Source organism: Leptonychotes weddellii, chromosome 5 (genome assembly GCF_054177405.1).
Source record: "Leptonychotes weddellii isolate Sample4059 chromosome 5, ASM5417740v2, whole genome shotgun sequence".
In the NCBI taxonomy this organism is placed as follows: domain Eukaryota; kingdom Metazoa; phylum Chordata; class Mammalia; order Carnivora; family Phocidae; genus Leptonychotes; species Leptonychotes weddellii.
The window spans coordinates 87,807,734-87,832,447 of record NC_138373.1 but is presented as its reverse complement, the minus strand read 5'-3'; the positions used below and the strand labels follow the sequence as shown (position 1 = coordinate 87,832,447).

Sequence of the window (24,714 nt, the reverse complement as noted above, 5' to 3'; positions counted from 1 at the left end):
TTATTTATATTCCAGTTAGAGACAGGTCTTAAAATGAACATATTCTAGAAGTTAACATTTGAAGAATTCATTCACTTGATCTCACATCAACCTGTGATTTAATAACACTGAGTACTTGACCACTGAGTGGTGCTGAAATTTGAGATGAAGCTGATAAATCCTTGGCATTTTAAAGTAGCCAAGGTCTAGCCCTATTCATCTTCAACTGTATATACAGACGGAAGCAATGTGAAGGCTTGGGGTTATACACTGGGACAGGGACAAGCTCTTGGAACACTGATTCTAACCAGCTTTCTTCTTTGTTAGTTTTATAGAAAGCCCAAATGTAGCTTTCCTAGCAATGTGTGATACTCAAGAAGTATATATCCTGTGCTTCAAGAGTAAGATGTTTTTACTCTGGGTCCAGTTCTACCTACTGATACTGATTTCAATATAGTGAATTTTCTGAAGGCTTTAGTTATTTCAAAGCAGTGGGTTTATGCTTTTCCTTTTATGTAGGTTTACTCCTTTTTCCTCATATGGAAAAAAAAACTTGCAAGGGATATCATTAACTGGAAAAAAAAAATTGAGGAACCAAGGTGTATTTGAGATTCCGATTGTGTGTGTGTGTGTGTATGTTTAAAAGCATTTATAGGGGCGCCTGGGTGGCTTAGTTGGTTAAGCAACTGCCTTTGGCTCGGGTCATGATCCTGGAGTCCAGGGATGGAGTCCTGCATTGGGCTCCCTGTTCAGCAGGGAGTCTGCTTCTCCCTCTGACCCTCCCCCTCTCATGCTCTTTCTCTCATTCTCTCTCATATAAATAAAATCTTTAAATGGTTTTATTTTTAATTTTTTTTTATAGATTAAGTTTTTCTGATTCACAAGAAACTTGTAATTACTTCTGGGAAGACATAAGTTGTAGGAAGAGATTGACTTTGAGCTGTCATATTTTCTGTATGCTGGATTTTTAACCGTGTACATTTATTTTTTCCTTTAGGTAAAAGATAAATTGTAACAAAAAGGAACATAAACTTTTGAGAATTTATATACGCGAAATAGGTACAGTACAGAAAATATGTACACAGATGTTTAAAGAAGCATTGTTTTATGTTAACAAAAATTACAGTGTGAATATCCATCAGTAGGAGAAATAGTTGAATAAATTATGACATCTATATAAAGATAGTTTCTGTTGCCTGCAAACCAAAGTTTTTTTGTAACTAATTGACTAGTGTATGTAAAACAACGGAATTAGTTGGAAGTATACTGATGTTATTTTCTTCTGGACATTTCCCCCTATGCATTTGATTTTTACATAGTTGTAATTATATGTGCAATTTAGTATTAAGGTTTTTGTTATGCAAATTTAGGTAATATTTTGTTACCGTTGCTAGAATTTTTAAGCCGTAGTATATAATAAACTGCACTGGGTAGATATTGATAGTAAATTAATTTAATAATCTGGACATAAACTATTTCCCTATTGTATGATATTTAGGTCGAATCTAATTTGTTCACTGTACCACCTATCATAATGTGGCTTTAACCTGGGGAAGCAGTGGAGATGGTGAGAAATGGTAGGATTCTGATATATTTAGAAGGGAGGGTCAGTAGGATTTGCTGATGAATTGGGTGTATGACATAAGAGGAAGTAGAGTCAAAGATGCCACCAAGGTTTTTTTGCCTTAGCGGCTAAAAAGACGGAGTTATCAGCTGAGATGGCTGGAGAGTAAGGATTGCTTTGAGCATGTTGAGTCTGAGATCTCTCTTTGATAGTTACAGTTGAAGGAGTCTGGAGTTAATGAGAGGTTTAATGAGAGCTGTAAATTTGGGAGTCATCAGCATTACAGGTGGTATTTAAAGTCATGAGACTGGATGAGATCACCAAGGAAGTGAGTAGGAATACAGAGTAGAAATAAGGACTGAGCCCTGGGGCTCTCTAATTTTAAGTCAGAAGAAAGAACAAAAGCAACCACTGAGGTAAAAAGAAAGCCCCTTCAAATTCCAATTAGAAATTATTCTTCATCGATGTTTCACTGAAAAATGCAATCCTATTTTACTCTGACCATCAGAAAACGTAGAGATCACCAAAAATTGAGTTATGGATCTATAATCTTTCAATCATTGAGGCAGTTTAGAAATAAAAAATTTTGGAAGTCACCTTTATAATAAAGAATATCAAGTTGAGCAGATAACCCTTTATCTGTGAGGTTGTATATAATTGTTTTTTTAGAATTGTATTTCCTATATAAAATAAAAAGTAGTGGATAGATGATAAATAGATACTCCTTTTCCAGGGCTGCTATAACAAATCACCACAGGCTGGGTGGCTTAGCAGAAATTTATTCTCACAGTTCTGAAAAATCAAGAAGGCCAAAAGTCTGAAATCAAGCAGGGCTGGCCCCTTCCAGAGGCTCTGAGGAACAATGCATTCCATACCCTTCTCCTGGCTTCTGGTGGCATCGCAGGGTCCTGAGGCTTGCATAACTCTTTGCCTCTGTCTTCACATGGCCTTCTCCCTCATGCCTGTTTCAAATATCCTTCTTTAAAGATACTGGTCAATGGATATAGGGCCCATCCTAAATCCAGGATGATCTTATCCCAAGATCCTTAAATCTGCAAAAACTTAAAATATGGTCACATTCACAGGTACAGGAGGTTAGAACCTGGACATACCTTTGCGGGGACACTCTTAAACCCACCACATGTAATAAAAAGGCTTGCAGGATCAGGAATAAGTTGCTGGCCAATTCCTAAGAAATACAGATAGAAGTTGTTGCTAAGTACTAGTTTTGTGGTAAGAGAGAAGATGCCATAAAAATAAACTATTAATAAATGTAAGCATTGTTCTCAAATTAACTTGGAGACCGTATCAATTTCAATCGTTCATCTTTATTGATAAAACAGGCTCTTATGCAGTACACACTCTCAGACATAAATTTAAGGTTTTGCTTTAAAAAAAAAAAAAAAGTATGGATGTTGCTATATAACAAAGTAAATATCTTTAAACACCAAGATCTTAAAATTATATCCAAGTAAGAAGACTAAGAATAAATTAACTTGTTTATAAAAATAATTATCAAGTAACATTCTGTAATAGAGCTGCCTCAATGAATTGCCTCAGACTTAATCTCAACTGTGTAGCTTATTTTCTTTAATTCTGACTTGGGATAAAAACTGTATGAATGAATGTGCCACCAAATTAATAGATACTTTCCCCAAAACCAATAGAAAAGTTTAAAAATAAAAATTGTCATTTATAAAATATCAATTAAGGCCTCTGAGAAATGAGATCTATTCAGTGTTTGGGCCATTAGCCCTTTCAGTCAGCCCCATCGACCCCACTTACTCCAAACTTAAGATAGAAAAATTTCAAAGTGAAAAGTGGTTTTGAATTTTACCAATATATGAAATTATACACAAAAATCACCATGTGAATATTTCTTTAACAAATTACATACCCAAAAGTAGAATTTGCTACTGTGCTAATTTTAATATAAATGAGTATATTTAATCATGTGATATTTTTCTTTTATCCTTTTATTCTATAATCACAAAATAAGAAAAATTTAGATTTCAATTGATGTTAAAGTACATTTCTATTTCTAGTGGCTTTTAAAAATTTAAATACTGGATATTATTTTGTAAAAAATAAAACAAATACTTATAAATCCATATATTTCCTACCCCCCAATCCCCCTATGGACTGAGAGGTTACAAGAAAAACCTTAACAGGTTATGAGGACCAGATAGAGCTTAAGAATAGATCCAGAAAACAATTTTTTTTTTTGAAATTTTAGCTTACTTTCTGTATCTCTTAAGAACACTTTTAAAAAAGGGTTCAATGAGGCAGAGCAAATTTGTTTACTTTGAAATTACCATACCTAGCTTGCTATATCAAACATTTCAACTGTTAGCTAAAAGAGCTATGTAATATACTTAAAGATCAACCAGAGAAGAGAAAAATCTCATCTTCATTATTGATTTAGAACCAAAACTTAATCTTTCAAAGGAGTAGTTTAACCTACTAATATGTCTCTTAGAAGATCTTCTTTCTTAGAAAGTAATATTCTTTCTCTTTCATTCCTGAAATGATATTTCATATACTTAAGGAACTTATGGACAGTTGTTAGCTGACTATTTTAATTATGGTAAATTAGCTAAAATTAAATTACCTCTTTTGTTTATGGTGCATATATAAAACATTCCTACAGCCTTGCTAACTGAATTTTCTTTGATAAAAATTTACATTTATGGGAAGGTAGACAGGCAATCATTAAAGCTGAAGTCTCATGGTACATAAAGCTATTTGTTAACTCTGACACCATAGAGGGAGGAGAAATAAAATTTAGTATGACAATCTTCCATTCACAAAACTGTGGCAAAATGCGGATAATTTTATGAATTCCCAAGCACTTACTGGGGATAATCACACTTACCCAAGTATCATACAGAATGCCAACTGCACTGCTGAAAGCTCTTGACAGTTCAGCACTCAGAAAATCTTCAGTTTGTTCATCAATTAACAAAGTTTCTATTTTAAATTTTATTTTGGAATAAAGTCTATGACCATTAATTATGCATTTTTTTGTTGCTATCTCAAGAATGTCATTGCCAGTGCACTGTACATACTACAGAAAAAAATAAAGCAAAGGGTAGCTTGAGACAGATTTTTCTGTTCATTCATTCACTTTAGTGGGCCAGTCCCAGTCACCATTTGGAGCCTTATAAGAAGCTCACAGACTTACAGGCTCTTCAGCTCTTCCTCAGACTCAGATCACTATTGGTCACTAATGCTGACAAAGATGAATTTTCAGACATATCATCCTTCCTAAGGTTCAGAAATGATTCTCGAGTTATTTGAAGGATCTCTCTCAAGCCTTTGTTTTCTTGCTAAAAGAGGGCAAAAACAAAGATGTAGTCAGCAAGATAGCCCCAAGAATACAAACGTATCTTAAGCCAAACATATGAAGCTGTGACAGAAGGTTCTATCATTCAAAAACAACAAAAAAGAAAGTTCTGTCATTGGCAGACATATACTCAATGACAGATGCAGTTGAAACTGACAACTTGAATCCAGAGAATACTTTTTTTAAAGAGATAGAAACTGCTCAGTGTTTTCCACCAGTGCAAAGCCTTATTCAGCTGTGATTGTAGATGGAAGCTCAGAAACTGCCTTGTTTTACACTCACAGTATAGATGAAATAAATAACACCTAGATTTATAGTTCTATAAACTCAACAAAGCCTGTGAATAATACCCTGGGACTAGAACCTCTTTGTACTTTAGTACTTTTACTCCTTTCCATGAGAGCGTGGAATGCAGGACAAGCCATCTGGTTTGGTTTGTTTTCTTCACTGGAATTTGAAAGCAGCAGGGCTGAGTGAGTGAATCGTGATATTTTTCAAGGGAAGTGACCAGATCTAGCACTGATAACCAACTTTTTTTCCTAGATTAGCTACTGTAAGAAATTAGCAGACATTTAAAAATAACTTTTATAATTCTCAACCACTTTGTCTTCAGTCTTACTTTCCAAGTTTCATTGGTACAAAGCAGGGATCAGCAAACTACATACAACCTGGCTTGAGGTCTGTTGTTTGTAAATTAAACTTTATAGGAATATACAATCTTTTTTGTGTATATGGCTGCTTTGTGTTACAACGGCAGAGTTGAGTAGCCGCAACAGAGAATGTCTGGTTTGCAAAGCCTAAAATATTTTCTGTCTTGTCCTTTACTGAAAAAGTTTGCTTACCCCTGTTTTAAAGAATGCTTAGAGACAGAAATCACTTTTGGCCCTTTATAACCAGTAATATCTCCACCATGATTTCAAAATGAAGCTTCTAAAGTATAAAAGTCTATTCTACTGATTTGAATTATTCAACAATGATTTATGCCTTTGCTACCACAAAATAAAGGACAGAAAAGCTTTTACATTCCCCAGAAAAATATGAGTGCCCAAAGAATATTTGTGGATTAAAAAAATTTTCCCTGCATCATCATGATCTCCAACAGAATGAAGGAATTTTTTAAATTACTAAATTAAAAAGCATATTCACCCAATAACAGGAAGCAACACAGGATCAAAACATCAATTTTCTCAAATATCGCTATAAGTTACTACTGATCCTAGACTCTTCTATTACTATGGAAATGGTCTTGCATTATATACCCGTATAACCAGTATCCAGGTTAAGAAAGAGAACATTGCCAGTTTTCCAGAGAAGTGTATACATATATTTTTAAATAGGATGTATTTTCTGGCATAAATCTTTGTATGGACAGTTTTCACCCACATTTGCAATTTAAAACTTACTTCAAGTTGAAATATTCGCTCCTGCTCCTTGCAACCCTGTTGTTCATCAATTTCAATGGCTTTCCTCATTACTGCTGCCATTTCCGTTATCTGATCAACATGTGCTTGTAATTCCTGAAAAAAAGAGATGGGAGTTGCAAATCAGTGAAATACTTTATTTTTATTTTGGATCCTCTCCTTTTTAAAAAGATCTGCATTGCCACTTAATATGAATGTAATATTCTTACATTGCCATTTAACATGGAGGTACTATACCAAACATATTTACAAGAAAGTTGACTGACCATGAATGTGCTTTTGAAATCAGACTTCTGTTAGGGCTACAAGTAAGGATAAGCAGCACAATATAACTAAACCCACTAGCAAGAAGAATACTCATATTTCATATTCCTCTCACCACAAATGATCAACACCTTTTCCTTTTTTATACCTACATATACTACTAATCAAAGTAATGCGGAAGACAAAAATTATTGACACATTCGATCTCTTTACCCCTAACATCTTCATGATTTACAAATCTTTTCTGTATTATCCGTGTCTAAAAACTGATCTCAATCTAACCTAGAAACTTTTCCAGATTATAATCTTCTTTGAGAGCAGGAACTGTATCTTGTTTCTATTTGCCTGTGTCTGGTACATAATGGATAATAAATATTGAATAAAATGAACAGACATCTGCTTTTGAGTATTAAAATATTAAATGTCCTTCTTTGCAAACTGTTCAAAGTATCACTTAGGTATAAAATAGCCACATTTATTTGGTGCAGCAGGTAGCATAAATTTCTTCCAATCTCATGCTATTATTCTGTTTTGCACACCTATATGATATGCCACGCACCTGCGAGGCAATAGGAATCTGAAACCTATCAAGACATGTTCCCTGATTTCAAGGAGCTTAGATTCAAGAGAGAGAGACAGACACGAGGTTTAAAAATCAACAGAAACTTGAGAATAATCATTTTTTCAACAGCTTCTAAGACCATTATTCACTGGCAGTTGAGGGTGATTTTATTATATTAAGGTCAAACTTCAAAAGCTAAAACTTCCCCAATAACCCTGTCTCTTAAATAACTGTATATATCTGATTTGTATAAAGGGTTTGGAGAGGACCTCCAAAACCCACAAAACTAGTAAATTGTGGAAGAATGGAGAACAAACAGTATCTTTAGCAAGCCACACATTTAGTATGTTCTAACCAACAAAAATGCAGGTCCTTAGGTTATTTTAATGGGGACACCTATACAATGCTAGCATGCAGAAAGGCAAAACAAAAGGACTAATCTACACTACCCAATACGATGCTATATAAATGTCAATTAAAATTAAACACCTTTTAAAAAGTTAATTCAGTCCCTGAGTTGCACTATTGACACTTGAAGTGCTCAATAGCCACATGGTGCTGAACAGCACAGATAACCTTTCCATCATTTCAGGAAGTGCTAGTGGACAGTCCTGGATTAGATTATGGTAGCAAGAATAATTATCAAGACAAACATCTGTCATATTCTGAAATAGTATTTTAAAAATGATTAATATCCTTCCCTCTGGAAAGGGAGCATGATGTTTAAAAGCAAGTAAAGTACAGACAACGGCAGCAACAGACTGAGGATGATAAATAAAAATCCTGAATACCAACATTTTCTTCAGTTTATCATTTAGTGTCCTTTTATGGTAAAAGGCTGTACAGGAAGCAAGTAATTCTTTGCTTTTAAAATGGAAGAAAATGAGATTCCACTAATTTTTTCAGGACAGTCTATTCTAATTAAATCATGAGAAAAAAACACCCCAAGACTTCAAACAGAATAGTATTTTTATAGGCCTAGTTCATGGATGGTTCATTTATTATAATAAAATCTTTAGGAAAGTATCATAGGTCTTTTAATGAACACAAGAGGCCAAGAGCTGTGCTTTCAAAACTGTCTGAAAGGCAAGAGTGTCAGTAATATAATCCTTGAACTTTCTTGAAATGCCTTTCATTTTTAACTTTTGTTTAGGGTTATTTCAAATTTGCTCAATAAAGACCTGCCACAATAATAATAATAAAGACAATATAGCATATATACATATAGTATAAAACCTAAACAAAGCATTTTTAGGTTGTTGAGAACTCAAACTAAAGAACTACAAACTATGAAAAATCTGAATTAAAACTGTTCCTTTAATAGTTCAAACAAAATTTTTATGAAATCAGATTAAAATGACTTCCAAGAAAACACTTTGATGTCCACAAAGATGACAGCTGTTTATAAAATTTTGTAGCAACAAAATGAATATCTGGCTTTAACAACCTTTAAAGCCTGCAATTATCTAACAGGCTGGGTATGATACAATACACAGAGAATTAATGACAGATTTAAAGTTTCTACACTGAATATTTTTGCATGGCTATCAAAAGCACAGCATATTTTTTTAAAGCAATTTCACTTATTTGCTGATTTAAACTGGCAGGAAAATTCAATGTCAAAGAGTGTTTTAAATGGACCTCCCCCCCTTCCATCCACACCCCAAAAGTTGACTGTTTTATTTAGTGTACATTCTGATTTGCTTCCAAGTGCCTCCTCTCCAGTCCATGTTGAGATGCTTCAAAGATGTGTCGAGATGCATCAAGGAAGAATCCTTCGGAGCTGTTACGATGTACCATGTCAATCTGTAGTATAGAGTCATTATAATGTTAATACGGATATCATCCGTAATTTAAAAACTGAATGAGTGTTAGTTCATGCGTGTTAGCCAACTGTTTGAAATGTTTGTTTTTTTAAGATTTCCAAAAAGGCATCTGTTCAAAAATAATGTAAAAATGAGTATTTGCGATCTGTATTTGGACAAAAATGAGTTCTTCTCAAACTTTTTATTGATTTTTCAATCTGTGCTCAAAAACTTCTAAGTGAGGGTGAAATTCTGTACTACAGTGGTCTCAAAATGATCTCTTATGCCAAAATGCTGTTATGTGTAACTCCGCTTGTTACCCCTAAATGTGTTATAAAATTTTTTTGTGTTTAGGCTCATCAGAGTGTCAATACCTAAACACGTCCTGGAATCTCGTATTTTTCCACCTTTATCTACAAGTTTCTCTGCTCACCCACTTCTGCTTGTTGACCCTTCCCCCCCTCAATAATTAATTCAAGGTTAGATTTAAATGGATTTGTCTTTCTTTCTTGACACGTTCCCAGATTCTCCTCAGGAGAACTAATCTTGCTTCCACTAGTATTCCTCTATTAAATCATATCTCTATTTTAGGATTCATCACATCCTACCTTATATGTTTGTATCTCCGTTTACACTATAAGCTCTTATGGCAAAGTAATGGAACTTATTATTTATTCATCTTATTATTAATAATAACTAAGCCAGTGCAAGTGTTAATAAATGTTTGTTTAATTGAAGTGTCTCCTTTTTGGGAAAAATCAAAATCACAAACATTAATATGTATTAGTTGGAATTAACAACAAGTAACTGAACAGTCATTTTATGGAAGGATCAGCACTTAGATGAATTCAATCTACATAATAAAGGATGGTTTACAGCTATCTTAAGAAATGTTTAACTTTGCTAAATGTGTTCTAATGTGTTCTAGAAAATATTTGCTTTTGGCAGAGCTGCTACCAGATGGAACTAGCAACCTGCACTATCTTATGCTAAACATTTTTTGGTAGAGCAATCTCTTTAGATCTTAACAAATTTATTTCTTAGGTTTTAAACATAAAGGCCTTTTGGAATTTCTCAAGATTATATTTTACCAATAATTTAAGTTAATTTAAGTCAATTCATCTTTGTACCTTTAAAAGAAACAGTCAAGTTATACATTTAAATTTATATGTTTTTATAATGATCTCATTAATGATAGATAAATTTATATTCAAAAGATTGCCACTTAAATATCCAAGGTTATTCCTTTTGGTTAGAAGATGAATAGTATAGTTAGATAACATTAACCCATATTTATTAATTTATTATTATACAATTGACACAAGAGGTATCTATTACTAATTCTCTTAATATGCAAACTTGTCAAAGATCTATTTACTAGGTATTTAATTTTAATAGAATACTTAATAATTTAAAAATCCTACAAGCACCAAGATGGAAGAATTATTTTAAGGACTCTAAAATGTGTTTCAGTAATTGAGAGATAAAAACATGTCTTAAAACAGTATTTCTTAAATAATGTTAGTTTTAACTCATAATAGTTAGCTCACCATTATCCAATACAGGTAATAGCTAGAAATCACAATATTCTAATACTTTTATTCACATCAGCAGTTAAAATTCAGCTTAAAATATAAATAGGAAAGGATTATTAGACTTGTCTTCATAGCACTTGCTAATGAACATAGGGACATACACAAAGAAAACAGACACAGGGAGGTCAATAAGTAAAATGAACAGAGGGAAAAACACTAATTTCTAACCAGTTCAGCTCTGTCTCTAAAAATGGTGTTAAGTGATATGTGACTGGGGGTTGGGGGTGGGGTCAAATCTTAATATGTTGGCTCTTTTCCTCCCTGCCCCCTATGGTTTTTCCATCATAATCAGTATTGTTTATAGTCTGGATTAATTAGCCTCATTCAGAAAACAGTCTTAAGGAAAACAAATCTACCTTTAGCTGGTTTCAGATTTCTGAAAAAGTTTTTCAGCATTTCAATTTCTGTTTTTGCAACAAATGTCAACACACAAATTAGAGGAAATATTTCTTAAAACCAGATAACCTTATAAAATAATTTTGAATTGAATATACTTACCTTTACTTCCCAAATAAAGTTTATTTTTGAAAATATGTTAAAGCTACTAGGGAACAATAGGAGTTAAGAGAGTAAATCAAACAAAATATGTAAAAAGAAATGACAAAAATAAGGAAAAGCATAAAATGTCAGAAAGATGAAATATTCAATATCATGTTAGATACCTGTGATTTAAAAAAAAAAATCTCAACACAAGTTAACCAATTGTGCTTCTTTTTCATTTTCAGTTATACTTATAAAATGGATTACCTTGGAGTGCTGTTCTTTTAACTTCGTTATTATACCCGGATCATCTTTTTTGCTAGCCATTAGCAGTCTAAACATTTGCTCTCGATACTTGCTCATTATAAGTTCCAAGGCAGACTGATGTTCTTCCAGGGATGTACGCAATTCTATCAAGAATCACAAGAATAACAGTATATTTTACTCAAACTTGAGTTAAAGATGTACAAAATATTCTCTTCCCCACTGTATTTACCAAAAAAAAGACGGTGTTTCAAAAAGAAAACGTGTAAAAACCTTGACATAAAGAAAGCAAGCACACCAAATGGAGTCCTTTATTAGTTTTTTAAATGACCATTTAAAACTCAGTTTTAAAGAATCATTTGAACAAACATTTACTGAATAATAATTAAGTACCAGATAATGCTCTATATTAAGAATACCCAAAAGGCCATGGAGCTCAGAGTCTAGTGGAGAAAGCAAATGCATAAATAATTATAATACAATGTGTAAAGTACAGCGTAGAGCTCTACCCAAATATATATAAACAAAGTCTGTGAGGAGAAACTGGTGAAAGTTTCACATTATTGAGATGAACTTGCATTCCTTAAGTTGAAAAATAAAGGAAAGGGCATTCTACACAGGGAGGCATGAAAGCGGATGTTGTATTCAGGAACTAGTTCAGGACAGCAAGAACAAAGGTTTCATGGAGAAGAGCGGTATGGGAAGAAGACAGAGAAAAAGGCCTTGAGTTGATTTTGAAAGCTCTGGATAAGGAAATAAGTATACAATGAAGGTTCTAAAGCAAAAAAATAACATGATTAGATATATGTTTGAAAAATGAATCTGATGCCTGTTTTGGAGACAGACTGAAGGGGGGGGAAGAGACTAAAATAACAGAGGCCAATTAGGGCCTCCTATCAGTTCAAGAGACTATGAACACCAAAGCAAGAGACCAAAGCAGTGGTTCTGCAGAGGAGGAAAGTGAGTTACTTCATAGGTAACAACAATGGCACAAACTGAATATTGAGGGTAAGAATCTAGGATGATTCCATGCAAGGCAGACATTCATATGTAGGAAAGGATAATGATTAATACATATGATTTGGGCATATGGATCAGAAATGAGAATACCAAAAAGGAAATTTAGTTGGCCATTTCCCCATTTTTGAAAATATTAAGAGTCCAATTGTATATTACAGCTCTTTCAACTAAATTCAATTTTAACTAAAATCCAATGAACCCTTCAAAAGGGTATATTTTATGGTATGTGAAATACATCTCAAATGTGTAATAAAAGAACATGTGCCAAAGAAATGAAAAAATATATTTTTTAAATAAATTTGAATCTAACTTTAAAGCCCACTCCTTTATTCTCAAAGCATTCTGATGAGCCACTTAGTAACATAATTCATTATAATTTCCTGGTTCTTAACTTTAGTTGTCAAACTTCTTTGTGTTTTAAGACTATATCTCTTACCTTTGTTCTCTTGTTGCAGTTCTCTGATTTGTCTGTTTTCTTGCTGGATTCCCATAACTAATGTGGACCGTGGCCGATGCCTTGCAACTTCATTAAGTTCTTGAATTTCTTCCTGATACTAATGAAAAGATCAAAAAAGAACATGTGGGGAGCAAATATTTGAAAGTATATATCTCAGATATATATCTGATAAGGGTCTAATATCCAGAATACATAAAGAATTCTTACAACTCTCAATAACAATAATAATCCTAATTTAATAATAATACATTAAAAAATGGGCAAACAAAGTTCTGGGGAATCTAATGTACAGCATGGTGACTATAGTTAATAAGATTGTGTTATATGCTTAGAAGTTAGTAAGAGTAGATCTTAAATGTTTTCATCACATACACATGGTAATTATGTGAGGTGATGCAGGTGTTAACTAACTACTGTGGTAATCATTTTGCAATATATATGTGTATCAAATCATCTTGCACACCTTAAGCTTACACAATGTTATATGTCAATTCTATTTCAATAGAGCTGGAAAAAAGTGGGCAAGGGATCTGAAGAGACATTTCTCTAGAGAAGGTATACAAATGGCCAATAAGCACATAAAAAGATGTTTAATATTACTGGTCATTAGGGAAATGCAATTCAATACAATAGTAAGATACCACTTCACAACTACTAGGATGATCTTTTTTTTTTTAAGGATTTTATTTATTTATTTGACAGAGAGAGACACAGTGAAAGAGGAAACACAAGCAGGGGGAGTGGGAGAGGGAGAAGCAGGCTTCCCGCCGAGCAGGGAGCCTGATGCGGGACTCGATCCCAGGACCCTGGGATCATGACCTGAGCCGAAGGCAGATGCTTAACGACTGAGCCACTCAGGCGCCCCTAGGATGCTCTTAATCAAAAAGTCAAATAACAAGTGTTGGACAGATTGTAGAGAAATTGTACTGTTGATTGGAATGTAAAATGGTGTAGCTGCTTTGGAAAATAGTCTGGCAGATCCTCAAAAATTTAAACACAGAGCTATTATATGACCCATTCATTCTACCCCCAGGTATATACCTAAGATAACTGAAAATATATGTCTACACAGAAACTTGTACACTAATATTCATAGCAGTATTATTTATAATAGCCCCCAAAAAGAAACAATCCAAACGTCTATCAACTGATGGATAGACACAATGCACTATAACCTTATGATGGAATATTATTCAGCAATAAAAAGGAATAAAAAACTTATGCTACAACATGGATGAACCTCAAAAAAATTACATTAAAAAACCAGTCACAAAAAGCCACATATTGTATGATTCCATTCATATGAAATGTCCCAAAGAGACAAATCCACAGAGACAGAAAGATTAGTTGCTAGGGGCTGAGGAAAGGGAGAACTAGGGAACAGCTGCTAGTGGAAGCGAGCTCTTGGGGTGATGAGACTGTACCAGAATTAGATAGTGAGTATGGCTGCACAACCTGTGAATGTACTAAAATCCAATGAACTATGCCCTTCAAGAGGGTTAATTTTATGGGTATTGTGAATTAGTAAAAAAGAACATGTGCAAAAGAAATGAAAAAAACTATAAATAAATGTGAGTCTAACTTTAAAACTGTACTCCTTCATTTTCAAGGCATTTTGATATGCCGCTTAGTAATGTATTCATTATAACATTTCTGGTTCTTTAATTGTCAAACTCCTTTGTTTTTACAACTCAGTACTAGATATATGTTTCTTGGAATGCATGAGTCAAGCTGGACAGTTAGGGAGATATGTAATCTGTTTAGGGCAACAAAACAAGTAAACTTTTTCCATTATTTCCAGTAGCTTTGTTAAAAGCAGTATCCCAGGGTTGCTTCCTTTTACAAGATGGATGAGTTTCACAAGAGTAGGCTATGAATATACATTTCCCCCAACTGATTTCCATCATAATATAAGAAATTGTATAATTCTCTTTGAGTTGAAAATTTTGTCAATAAGGAGGCTTTTAAAATGGTAGCTAAACTCCATAGACCACTGGAAAGTTCTTTTTTGCAAGTTCTTTTATAAGAAAATTCTTACACGTATTATAAGGATAATAAGAAGTGAAGCCCTTTTCATTTCTTCTTTAACTGGTAGCATTAAGTGAAAATTAAGGTAGGAAGTACAGTATAAACCAGATATTGCTTTACATCATTTTCGAAAACTACTTTGTTGTTAAATAACATCACCTAAGTACTTTTATAAAGAAAAATATAAACATTTCTACATTATAAAAATATGAGAGCAAAATATGTCACTATTAGTAAAAGATATTATTTGGTCTTTGTCAAATATCTCTGAACCTAACATATTCATATATTCTCTAAACTCCAATGTGCAACTTTGTCAGAAAAACAAGTAATCAAATATACAGTTTTTAGAATATACATACATATATATATATTACCTGGACATGACAAAATTATAGGACAGTCTAAAGTAAAATTAAAACCTACAAGTCAAACTACTTTTAAGTTTTATAGAACATTAAAAAAAAACTATTAAGCAGACGTTTATGATTCAAGCAATACATAAATGTCTGCTTTTTTCAAAATGGAATCAACAAGAAAGAAAAATCAAACCTGCTTCATCGCTTCTACTCGCTTATTGAGAGCTGTGGTTTGCTCAATCAGAGATTCTGCTGCATCGTCATGATCTCTCAATCTTTCAACAAGAGCTTTAGCATCAGCAAGTGCCTTCTCAATTGTGCAACTCATTTCTAAAGGAATACCTATAAAATTAAAATCAAGACTCAAAACAAAGCCAGTATATCGTCTTACTATTCTAGTTTCATGTTAACATACATATGCTTAAGCTACATTTGTTACAGGATTGTTCACTGCGCAGAAAAAACATGTAAGAACACTTGTGGTTTTGCTTCTTTTAGGATGGCACAAGCCTGAAAGTGAATTTATAGTATCAAAAAAATTAGAGCATATATAAATGATTTGCAGACATAATCAGAGTGTATTTAAAATACCCTGAATTTATGGTGGGGAAAAAAGTACAGATCAAGTGAATACATTTTATATTATATAAAAATTGTGCTCTTCAGGAGATCACTCCCTTATCTTGTTATTTGTGAAAAAGGTCACTTTATTAGTCCGTATTCTGTGGTCCATGATTGTGAGTTGCTAACTATGAGATCCTTCCTAGCCTCTGCTTGGTCGGGTGACCTGAGATACCATTTACAACACACACTTATTGACCAGCCAAACTGGTCTCTATGTGTCATGCTATGTCAAAGTGTCCTTCTTTTGGAGGAACTACATCTTATATGAAGTACTATAATCCCAACTCTTGCACTTCCTTAGTAAATGGTTAAAAAAATATGACGTAGAACACCAGCCATTATGGGAAATTTTTGATACGTTAAAATCAATAAATAATGTGTTTAAGAGGAGCTCAAAAAATTAGGAGACAAAATATGAAACATTCAATAGTTAGCTTCTTTCTTCCCTAGTATGCAGAGACCTCAAAACAAAATTGTAATTTTAAAATAATCTCTCTCAAAGACTTTAACCTTCTGAAATTTACTATCTTTGAATTCTTCTCTTAGTTTTACCTTACCTTCTATATGAGCCATCCTTTCTTCAGGGCTTTCTCAAAAAGTAAAGTCACACGGTAAAATTACTAGGCCAGAAGCCAGGTCTACAGCAGTTAAATTAAAACTCTGGTATGGATCCAAGCTAAGGGCTATAATTAAGGATTTCATCAACTGCAGGAAGACAAATTTGCTACAGAATGCAAGATTGTTAGATTCTACTGTACTAGTTCAAACCTGAATAAGAGGATTTAATCAGAATTAAAATGAAAAACTGCCAATTTAGAAAATACTCAATATATGACATTTCCAGAGAGCTTTAAGAATTAAAAAAAAGCTGGAAATTAATACAATTTCTGGCTCTCCAGATAAAACAACCAAAAGATTTGTCTTCTAAGATTTGAGAGATTCAGAAAAAGGTACTTGAAAAAATGATAAGCAAAGGGGTCATTAAAGTTACAACTGTCCCATACTGGCTAAAACACAAAAGGACAACTATCCATTATCTGTTCAAGATGCTGCTCCAAGGAAGACATTAGCAAACAACGTCCTGTCCTTTCTCTAAACTTCCAAGGAGAATTACTTAAAATTATAGATGGATAACAATACAGATTTCTTATTCATATGGGAGCCATCATATCTCCCATTAACCCCACTAGTATGAAACACCAGATCCTTCAGAATAGAATTTTGAAGTTATTTAAAGCCCCCTCACCAAAAAGAAACAAAAACAACAACAACAAAAAAAACAAAACTGGGAGGGGGAAGTGGGGGCAAATTGACTCGTAATGAGTAAAAAAAAAAAAAAAAATTTGGGTGCCTGGGTGGCTCAGTCGTTAAGTGTCTGCCTTCAGCTAGAGTCATGATCCCAGGGTCCTGGGATCAAGTCCCGCATCAGGCTCCCTGCTCGGCGGGATGCCTGCTTCTCCCTCTCCCACTAGCCCCTGCTTGTGTTCCCTCTCTTGCTGTGTCTCTGTCATTAAATAAATAAAATCTTAAAAAAAAAAATTAAAAACAAGACATATTTGTCTTACAGTAAAGATAATTGGATGGAACAGATGGTCAAAGAAAATAATAACAAAAAAAAAATTGGAAGTCTAGAGAAAATTGTAAAAGACTTTAGAGACATAAAGTTTATCTTGGCTTAACAGAACAACTCAAGGGCTAAGGACCTCTAACAATTCCAGGTCCCAACCTGTGAATAATATTATTGGGACTACTATCTGAAAAATACTCCTTTATGCTCTGTAACACATCTACAAATATAATACACAGGATCTGTTTCCAAACAGAATACACTAAGGCTCCTACATACGATTAGATGATAGGTGATGTAGACATTAAAAAAACTATACTGTGTATGATTCAATAAGTTTCCCCCCCCTTGCCCTCCCAAAAAAAAGGGGAGAAGAAAAAAAACTGAGCTCCTAGATTCCTCTGGGCAAAAGAATCCATAGAGACTGACAGATTAATTGGAAGAGAGCCCTGAATCTAGATGGAGTCTTCCTAGGTAATCATAAATCTTTTTTTTTTTTTTAAATCTTTCTTTTTAAAATACAAAAAAGTTATGCTGTGTTCTGGGGATATTAACTTCACAACATGGCACCAGAGTCACTGCCTATTAAATCCTATGCCTTAATTGAGGAGCTAAGATAGCCTTCTTCCCTCAGAGCAATCACAAGGCTTTGATTAAAACATCTTCCTAACTTACACTAGGTCTTTTTTTTTTTTTTTTAAAGATTTTATTTATTTTTTGACAGAGAGAGACAGTGAGAGAGGGAACACAAGCAGGGGGAGTGGGAGAGGGAGAAGCAGGCTTCCCGCTGCAGGGAAGCCGATGCAGGGCTCAACCACAGGACCCTGGGATCATGACCTGAGCCAAAGCAAATGCTTAACCGACAGAGCCACCCAGGCTCCCCTACACTAGGTCATTAAACCTAATGTTGCCATGTCGCAAATCCCTATTGGTAAAGGAAAACCACTCTATGTTTTCTACTAGCTGAATAATTATGAAATATTGTTACTTTCTCCTTTTCATATTACCATCCACTAGTAACACTCTTACTCCAATAACCAGCTCACTGAATGAAAATCTCATGATTGTGTTTCCATTCCATAAATCAAGAAATGTCCAAGCCCCAAACAAAACTTTTGAATTCTCTAGGCACAAATCTTGACTTTACTGCTTGTTAACAGGTTTTATAATAGCACAAAAAGTGACAATACCAGATTTGATATACAATAGGTACTTCAGTCACTCTGATAAAACTAATTTTCTTACTGGAAGCCAAACTGATCAAATGACTTAACTGTAGCTGTCTAAAATAGAGCAACTTGCTTTAAAAAAAAAAAAAAAAAGTGAATTTATATTCTAATACCTGGATCATTTTTGGGATAATTCACTTCTTTGAAATACTGCAAAAAAAAAAAAAAAGTTCCTCAGATATCCCTTAATAAACAATGAATACATTAACTATTTAATGGCTTGATACTACCTAAAATAACAGAGACACACAATTAAAAAAAACACCATACAAGCTAGGATGCTATGTATGTACTAGTATACATAGTATAATTATGGAACTACCTTATGCTATAAACAGATTTCTTTGACTCAAAGTCCTTAGGCAAGGGCCTCACATAAAACAACAAAATCATAAATCTATGGAGAAGTTCAAAGATTCCATCATAGACACGCAAAATCTGGCCTGACAAATTCCAAAAAGAAACATGGGATGATCAAGTTGTAAAATCCACGAGGATAAGAGCGGCCACAATCAGAATGGTGACTCGATAGCACCAGATGAAACCTCAAATGGACACTAGAAACTCTAGGAAACATCACATTCCAGTAGGAAAAAAATTTGGCCACAATATTAGAAACACTGATTGGAAAATTTTTTGGATAGCAGGGGATATGGCCCAGTGCATGTTTTATTTGCAAATAAATTAATCTGGAAAAATTTAAAAGATGAAGTGAGGACTAAAACCATTCCTAAAGAATTTTTTGAACATCTTCCAGTGGATTTTATAGGGCTGTCTCTCTATGCTCTAGCAATACATAACATTCCTTAATATACTAGTATGTTTATATTATGAATGGGTTGAAAAACTCCCCTGTTAAAAAGCCATAATAATGGCAATAGTTAAAATACTACTATAGTTTGTACTTCCCACCAACGACATTCTAACTTCTCAATCAAGTATTATGGAAATGTATTTAACTGGCACAGTTATTTATGAATTTAAATTATGCAGCACTCTCTCTTCCTCAGAAATCTTCCTGTCTTCATCATTCCCAGTCTTGAGTAAAACTCAAACAGGATAAATCCAAGAAGGTCTAAACTCAGACACACCATAATCAAATTTCTGAAAACTAAACAGAAAGAAAAATTCTTAAAAACAGAAAGAGACAAATGACACTTATGGAGAACCAACAATTTGAAGGACAGTCAGAAGCCAAACTGATTCAAATTGAAAGCAAAACACTTAAAATGCAGAAAGAACAAACTGTCACCCCAGAATTCTATATCCAGCAAAAATACCCTTTATATATGAAGGTGAAATAAAAATCACTCTCAGAAGAAAAAGAATCCATTCCTAACAGATTTGTTCTAAAAGAATTTCTTCAAAGAGAAGCAAAATGGTATCAGAAGGAAACTTAGAGCATTAGGAATAAAGGAAGAGTAACATAAATAAATAGGCAAATATCATAAACTATTCTTGAATGCTTTAAAATGTCTGATGTTTGAAAACAAGAACTATAACTTCTATCTGATTGAATTTTCAGTTTATGTATATGTAATATATAACTATGATATAAAGGGGGAAAGATAAATGGACCTATATAGTGATAACATTTTAACATGTCACCTGAAATTATTAAATAGCAACTGCAAATAAAACTGTTTTATGTATGTATGTATATATAGAGAAACCCCTAAAGAACCTGTACAGAGATAAGTCAAAACTACAATAGATGAATTAAAATAAAGTAAAAAGTGTTCAATAACCCAAAAGAACAAAAAGGGGGAAATAAAGGAACAAAATATTGAAGGAACAAATTACAAGATGTTGGACCTTAATTCAAACATATTAGTAATTACACTAAATGTAAATGTTCTAAACACACTAACTAAAAGATATATTATCAGAATAAATTAAAAAACAGAACCTAGGGAGGGGCTAAGATGGTGGAGTAGGAGGATCTTCAGCTTACCCTGTCCCACAGACACACCAAGACAACAGTCACATCTGTACAACTAACTCTGAAAACGACCCGAAGACTGGCAGAACACACCTTCCACAGTTAATGGCAGAGATGAGGCCACATTAGAAAAGGTAGGAGAGATAGAGACTCATTGGGAACCAAACCCCTGGTGAGACAAACCACAAATGGGAGGGATACCATTAGCACAGAGAATCAAGAGTATCAGACCCCACCCCAGACACTGCAGGCACCTCAGGCCCTGGGGACTTGCACTCTGAAGACAAATCCCAATAACATCTGGCTATGGAAACCAATGGGGTTTAACTTCTGGAGTTTTTAAAAATCAGTGGGGCTTAACTCTGGGGACTTTAAAAATCAGTGGGCTTAACAAAAGAGGTGGGAGGCAATAGGAAACTGAGTCCCTGCCCTTAAAGAGCTAGCATAACAAATAATTCGGGCACAGAAGCAGCAGTTTGAAAAGTGCCTGGGGTATATGTGAAGGATATTTATTTACTAGTCTCAGAACATATGCTGGAGAAGCAGGGATCTTCAGGAGATTTCTCTAAGAAAAAAGTGATGGTGGGGGCCATTCCTCTCACCCTCCCCTAGCCTAGATAGCTGGACACCTGCAGGAACTAGCACTAACACTCTCCACACTTGCTAGCACTGCATGCCCTGCCCCCACATTCCCGTCACCTGCCTGTTCCAACCCACCCACCTTGGTAGGCATCCCTCCAAAGAGGCTCCTGCTCTTCCACATCCTGCAAGCAGCCCTGGCAGGGAATGGTGCCATTCCAAAGAAACTCCTGCCTTGGGGAGGAGGCAGATAATCCTACATACCAGCTTGCCCACAGTTCCAGGAGCCAAATCTTTTAGCAGACTGTGCAGGAAAAATGCTCTGCCATATGGTGTGCCTGCAGCTGCAGCCAGAAGCAGGCTATAGATACTTACTCTGACTGCCAATTCTGGCCCTCAACAAAACCCTCTGTGGGCTCTACAGGGAGAAAGCCCTTCCTTTCAATGTACCAAAGAGAGGCTAATTGCAGACAGCTAGCCTGACTGCTGACCTTGCCCACCTCTCAGCCAACCACAATCTCACACAGGCTCCTCAACAACTCGGACTAAACCCTGCCCAGTGCACCCACAGCAGGCAAAGCAGGTTACTGCAGCCAACTAGGCTGAAGGCAAACATGGCTCAGCCACAACAGGAGGGCACATACAGCCCACACAGGAGACACTGCTGGAATACCTGATCCTGGTGACCAGGGGACACTGTTATAGGGCACCACAGAACTCTTCGGCATAAGGTCATGAAGATACTCACTAAACTTGAGAAAAAAGTGAATGAACTCATGAGAACTTCAACAAAGAGAAAATATAAAACAGAACCAGCAAGAAATGAGGAACACAATAACTGAAACAAACAACACACTAGAGGGAATCAACAGAGGATTAGGGGAGGCAGAAGAATGGGTCAGCAATCTGGAAGACAGGGTAATGGAGAGCAACCAAGCTGAACATCAAAAAGAAAAAAGAATTAAAAATGAGATTAGATTAAGGGAACTCTGACACCATCAAGCATAATAACCTCTGCAATATAGAGATCCCAAAAGGAAAAAAAAAAGGGGGGGGGGCAGAAAACCTATTTGAAAAACTAATAGCTGAACACTTCCCTAAGTGGAGAAGGAAACAGACATCTAGATCCAGGAAGCACTGAGAAGCCCCAACAAGATTAGCTCAAGGAAGTGTACACAAAGACACATAATGATTAAAATGGCTATAAGTAGCTAAAAGTAATGACAGAGAATTTTAAAAGCAGCAAAAGAAAAGAAAGCAATTACATACAAGGGAAACCCTATAGGGCTATCAGCTAATTTTTCAGCAGAACTTTGCAGGCCAGAAGACAGTGGCATGATATATTCAAAATGCTAAAAGGAGAAACTAGCAAAGTTATCATTGAGAATACAAAGAAAGGTAAAGTTTCCCAAAGAAAGTTCAAGGAATTAATCACCACTAAACTAGCTTTACAAGGTATGCTAAAGGGAATTCTTTGAGTGGAAAGAAAAGACCCTTATGAAAAGCAAAAAAATCACAGGTAAAAACAAATCTATAATAAAGGTAGTAAATAAATCACTTATAAAGAAAGTAGGAAAAAAAAAAAGAAAGTATGGAGGTTAAAACACAATATTAGTAAAATCAATTATGTCTACAAAAATTCAGGGATACACAAAATAAAAAGATGTAAAATATGACATCATATACATAAAATGTGGAGGGGGAAGTACCAATTTAGTGCTTTTAGAATGTGTTTAAATTTAAGCAACTACCACCTTAATACAGACTGCTATCCATATAAGTTATTATATATGAACCTAATGGTAACCACAAATCAAAAACCTATTAATACACACAAAAAATAAAGAGAAAAGAATCCAAGCATAACACTAAAGAAAGCCATCAAACCACAAGGGATGAGAGCAAGAGATGAAGCAAGGAACAGAGAAGAACTACAAAAATAACTAGAAAACAATTAACAAAATGGCAATAAGCAAATACCTATCAATAACTACTTTAAATATAAATAAACTGCTCCAATAAAAAAAAAAACAGGATAACTCAATGGATAAAAAAACAAGACCCATCTAAATGCTGCCTACAAGAGACTCACTTCAGACTTAAAGACTTGTACAGACTGAAAAGACTTGAAAAACATATACCATGAAAATGGAAGGAAAAAAAAAAAAAGCCAGGGTGGCAATACTTTTAACAGACAAAATAGACTTTATTATTTTTTTTTTAAAGATTTTTAAGTAATCTCTAAACGTGGCTTGACCTTACAACCCTGAGATCAAGAGTCTCATGTTCTACCAACTGAGCCAGGCAGGTGCCCCAGACACAACAGACTTTAAAGCATAGATTGTAGCAAGAGACAAAGAAAAGCATTTCATAACAATAAAGGGATCAATCCATCAAGCGGATATAACAATTATAAGTATCTATGTATCCAACATAGGAGCACCCAAATACATAAAGCAATTATTAACAGACATAAAGGGAGAAATGAACAGTAATACAATAACAGTAGGGGACTTTAACACCCCACTTATGTCAATGGATAAATCATCTAGAGAGAAAATCAACAAGGAGGGCGCCTGGGTGGCTCAGTCTGTTAAGTGTCTGCCTTCGGCTCAGGTCATGATCTCAGGGTCCTGGGACTGAGCCCCACGTCAGGCTCCCTGCTCAGCGTGGAGCCTGCCTCTCCCTCTCCCTATGCCCCTCCCTCTGCTTGTGCTCTCTCTCTCTCAAATAAAAAAATTAAAAAACAAAAAAACAAAAAACAAGGAAACAATGGCTTTGCATGACATATTAGATGAGATGAACCTAACAGAAATATAGAACACTACATCTCAAAACAGCACAATACGCATTCAAGTGCACATACAACATTCTCCAGTACAGATCACATATTAAGTGGTAAAACAAGTCTCAATGTATTTAAAAAGATTGAAATCATACCAAGCATCTTTTCCAAGCACAGCAGTGTATGAAACTAGAAAAAATCTGGAAAGAACACAAATACATGGGGGTTAAACAACATACTACTAATAAATGGGTCAACCAAGAAATCAAAGAAGAAATTAAAAAATACATGGGAGACAAATGAAAATGAAAACACAATGGTTCAAAATATTTGGGATGAAGCAAAAGCAGTTCTAAGAGGAAAATTTATAGTTACACAGGCCTACCTAAGAAACAAGAAAAATCTCAAACAACCTAACTTTACACCTAAAAGAAAAAGAACACCGAAAGCAAGCAGAAGGAAGGAAATAATAAAGATTAGATCAGACATAAGTGAAAATAAAGGCTAAGAAAACAATAGAGAAGATCAAGGAAACCAGGAACTGATTCCTTGAAAAGATCAACAAAGCTGATAAAGCTTTAGCCAGACTGATTAAGAAAAAAAGAGGACTCAAATAAATAAAATCAGAAATGAAGGAGGAGAAATAACAAACACCACCACAGACATACAAAGGCTTATAAGAGAAAATCAGGAAAAATCATATGCCAACAAATTGGACAAGCTAGAAGAAATGGATACATTTCTGGAAACATAGATTCGTCCAAAACTGAACCAGGGACAAATAGATAATTTGAACAGAGCAATTATTAGTAATGAAATTGAATCAGTAATCAAAAAATTCCCA

The 24,714-nt window shown here is 34.5% G+C and overlaps 2 protein-coding genes across 3 annotated transcripts in view; one reads left to right on the top strand and one right to left on the bottom strand.

The window, feature by feature from the left end:
- ITPR2 (inositol 1,4,5-trisphosphate receptor type 2) overlaps window positions 1–24,714 on the top strand; it is an 838,078-nt gene that overhangs the window by 248,275 nt on the left and 565,089 nt on the right. The window lies entirely within an intron of this gene.
- The window catches only part of FGFR1OP2 (FGFR1 oncogene partner 2), a 32,828-nt gene continuing 10,965 nt past the window's right edge, over window positions 2,852–24,714 (bottom strand). The window contains exons 2-7 of one of the 2 annotated variants that reach the window (XM_006737929.3): window positions 15,338–15,486; window positions 12,737–12,854; window positions 11,284–11,426; window positions 8,829–8,942; window positions 6,293–6,406; window positions 2,852–4,872 (exon numbers count right to left, since the gene is read on the bottom strand). In XM_006737929.3, coding sequence (XP_006737992.1) covers window positions 4,735–4,872; window positions 6,293–6,406; window positions 8,829–8,942; window positions 11,284–11,426; window positions 12,737–12,854; window positions 15,338–15,472 — 762 coding nt within the window. In that variant the 5' untranslated portion in view covers window positions 15,473–15,486 and the 3' untranslated portion in view covers window positions 2,852–4,734. The remainder of the gene's footprint in view (window positions 4,873–6,292; window positions 6,407–8,828; window positions 8,943–11,283; window positions 11,427–12,736; window positions 12,855–15,337; window positions 15,487–24,714) is intronic. The other variant, XM_031033101.2, reaches the window with a different exon arrangement.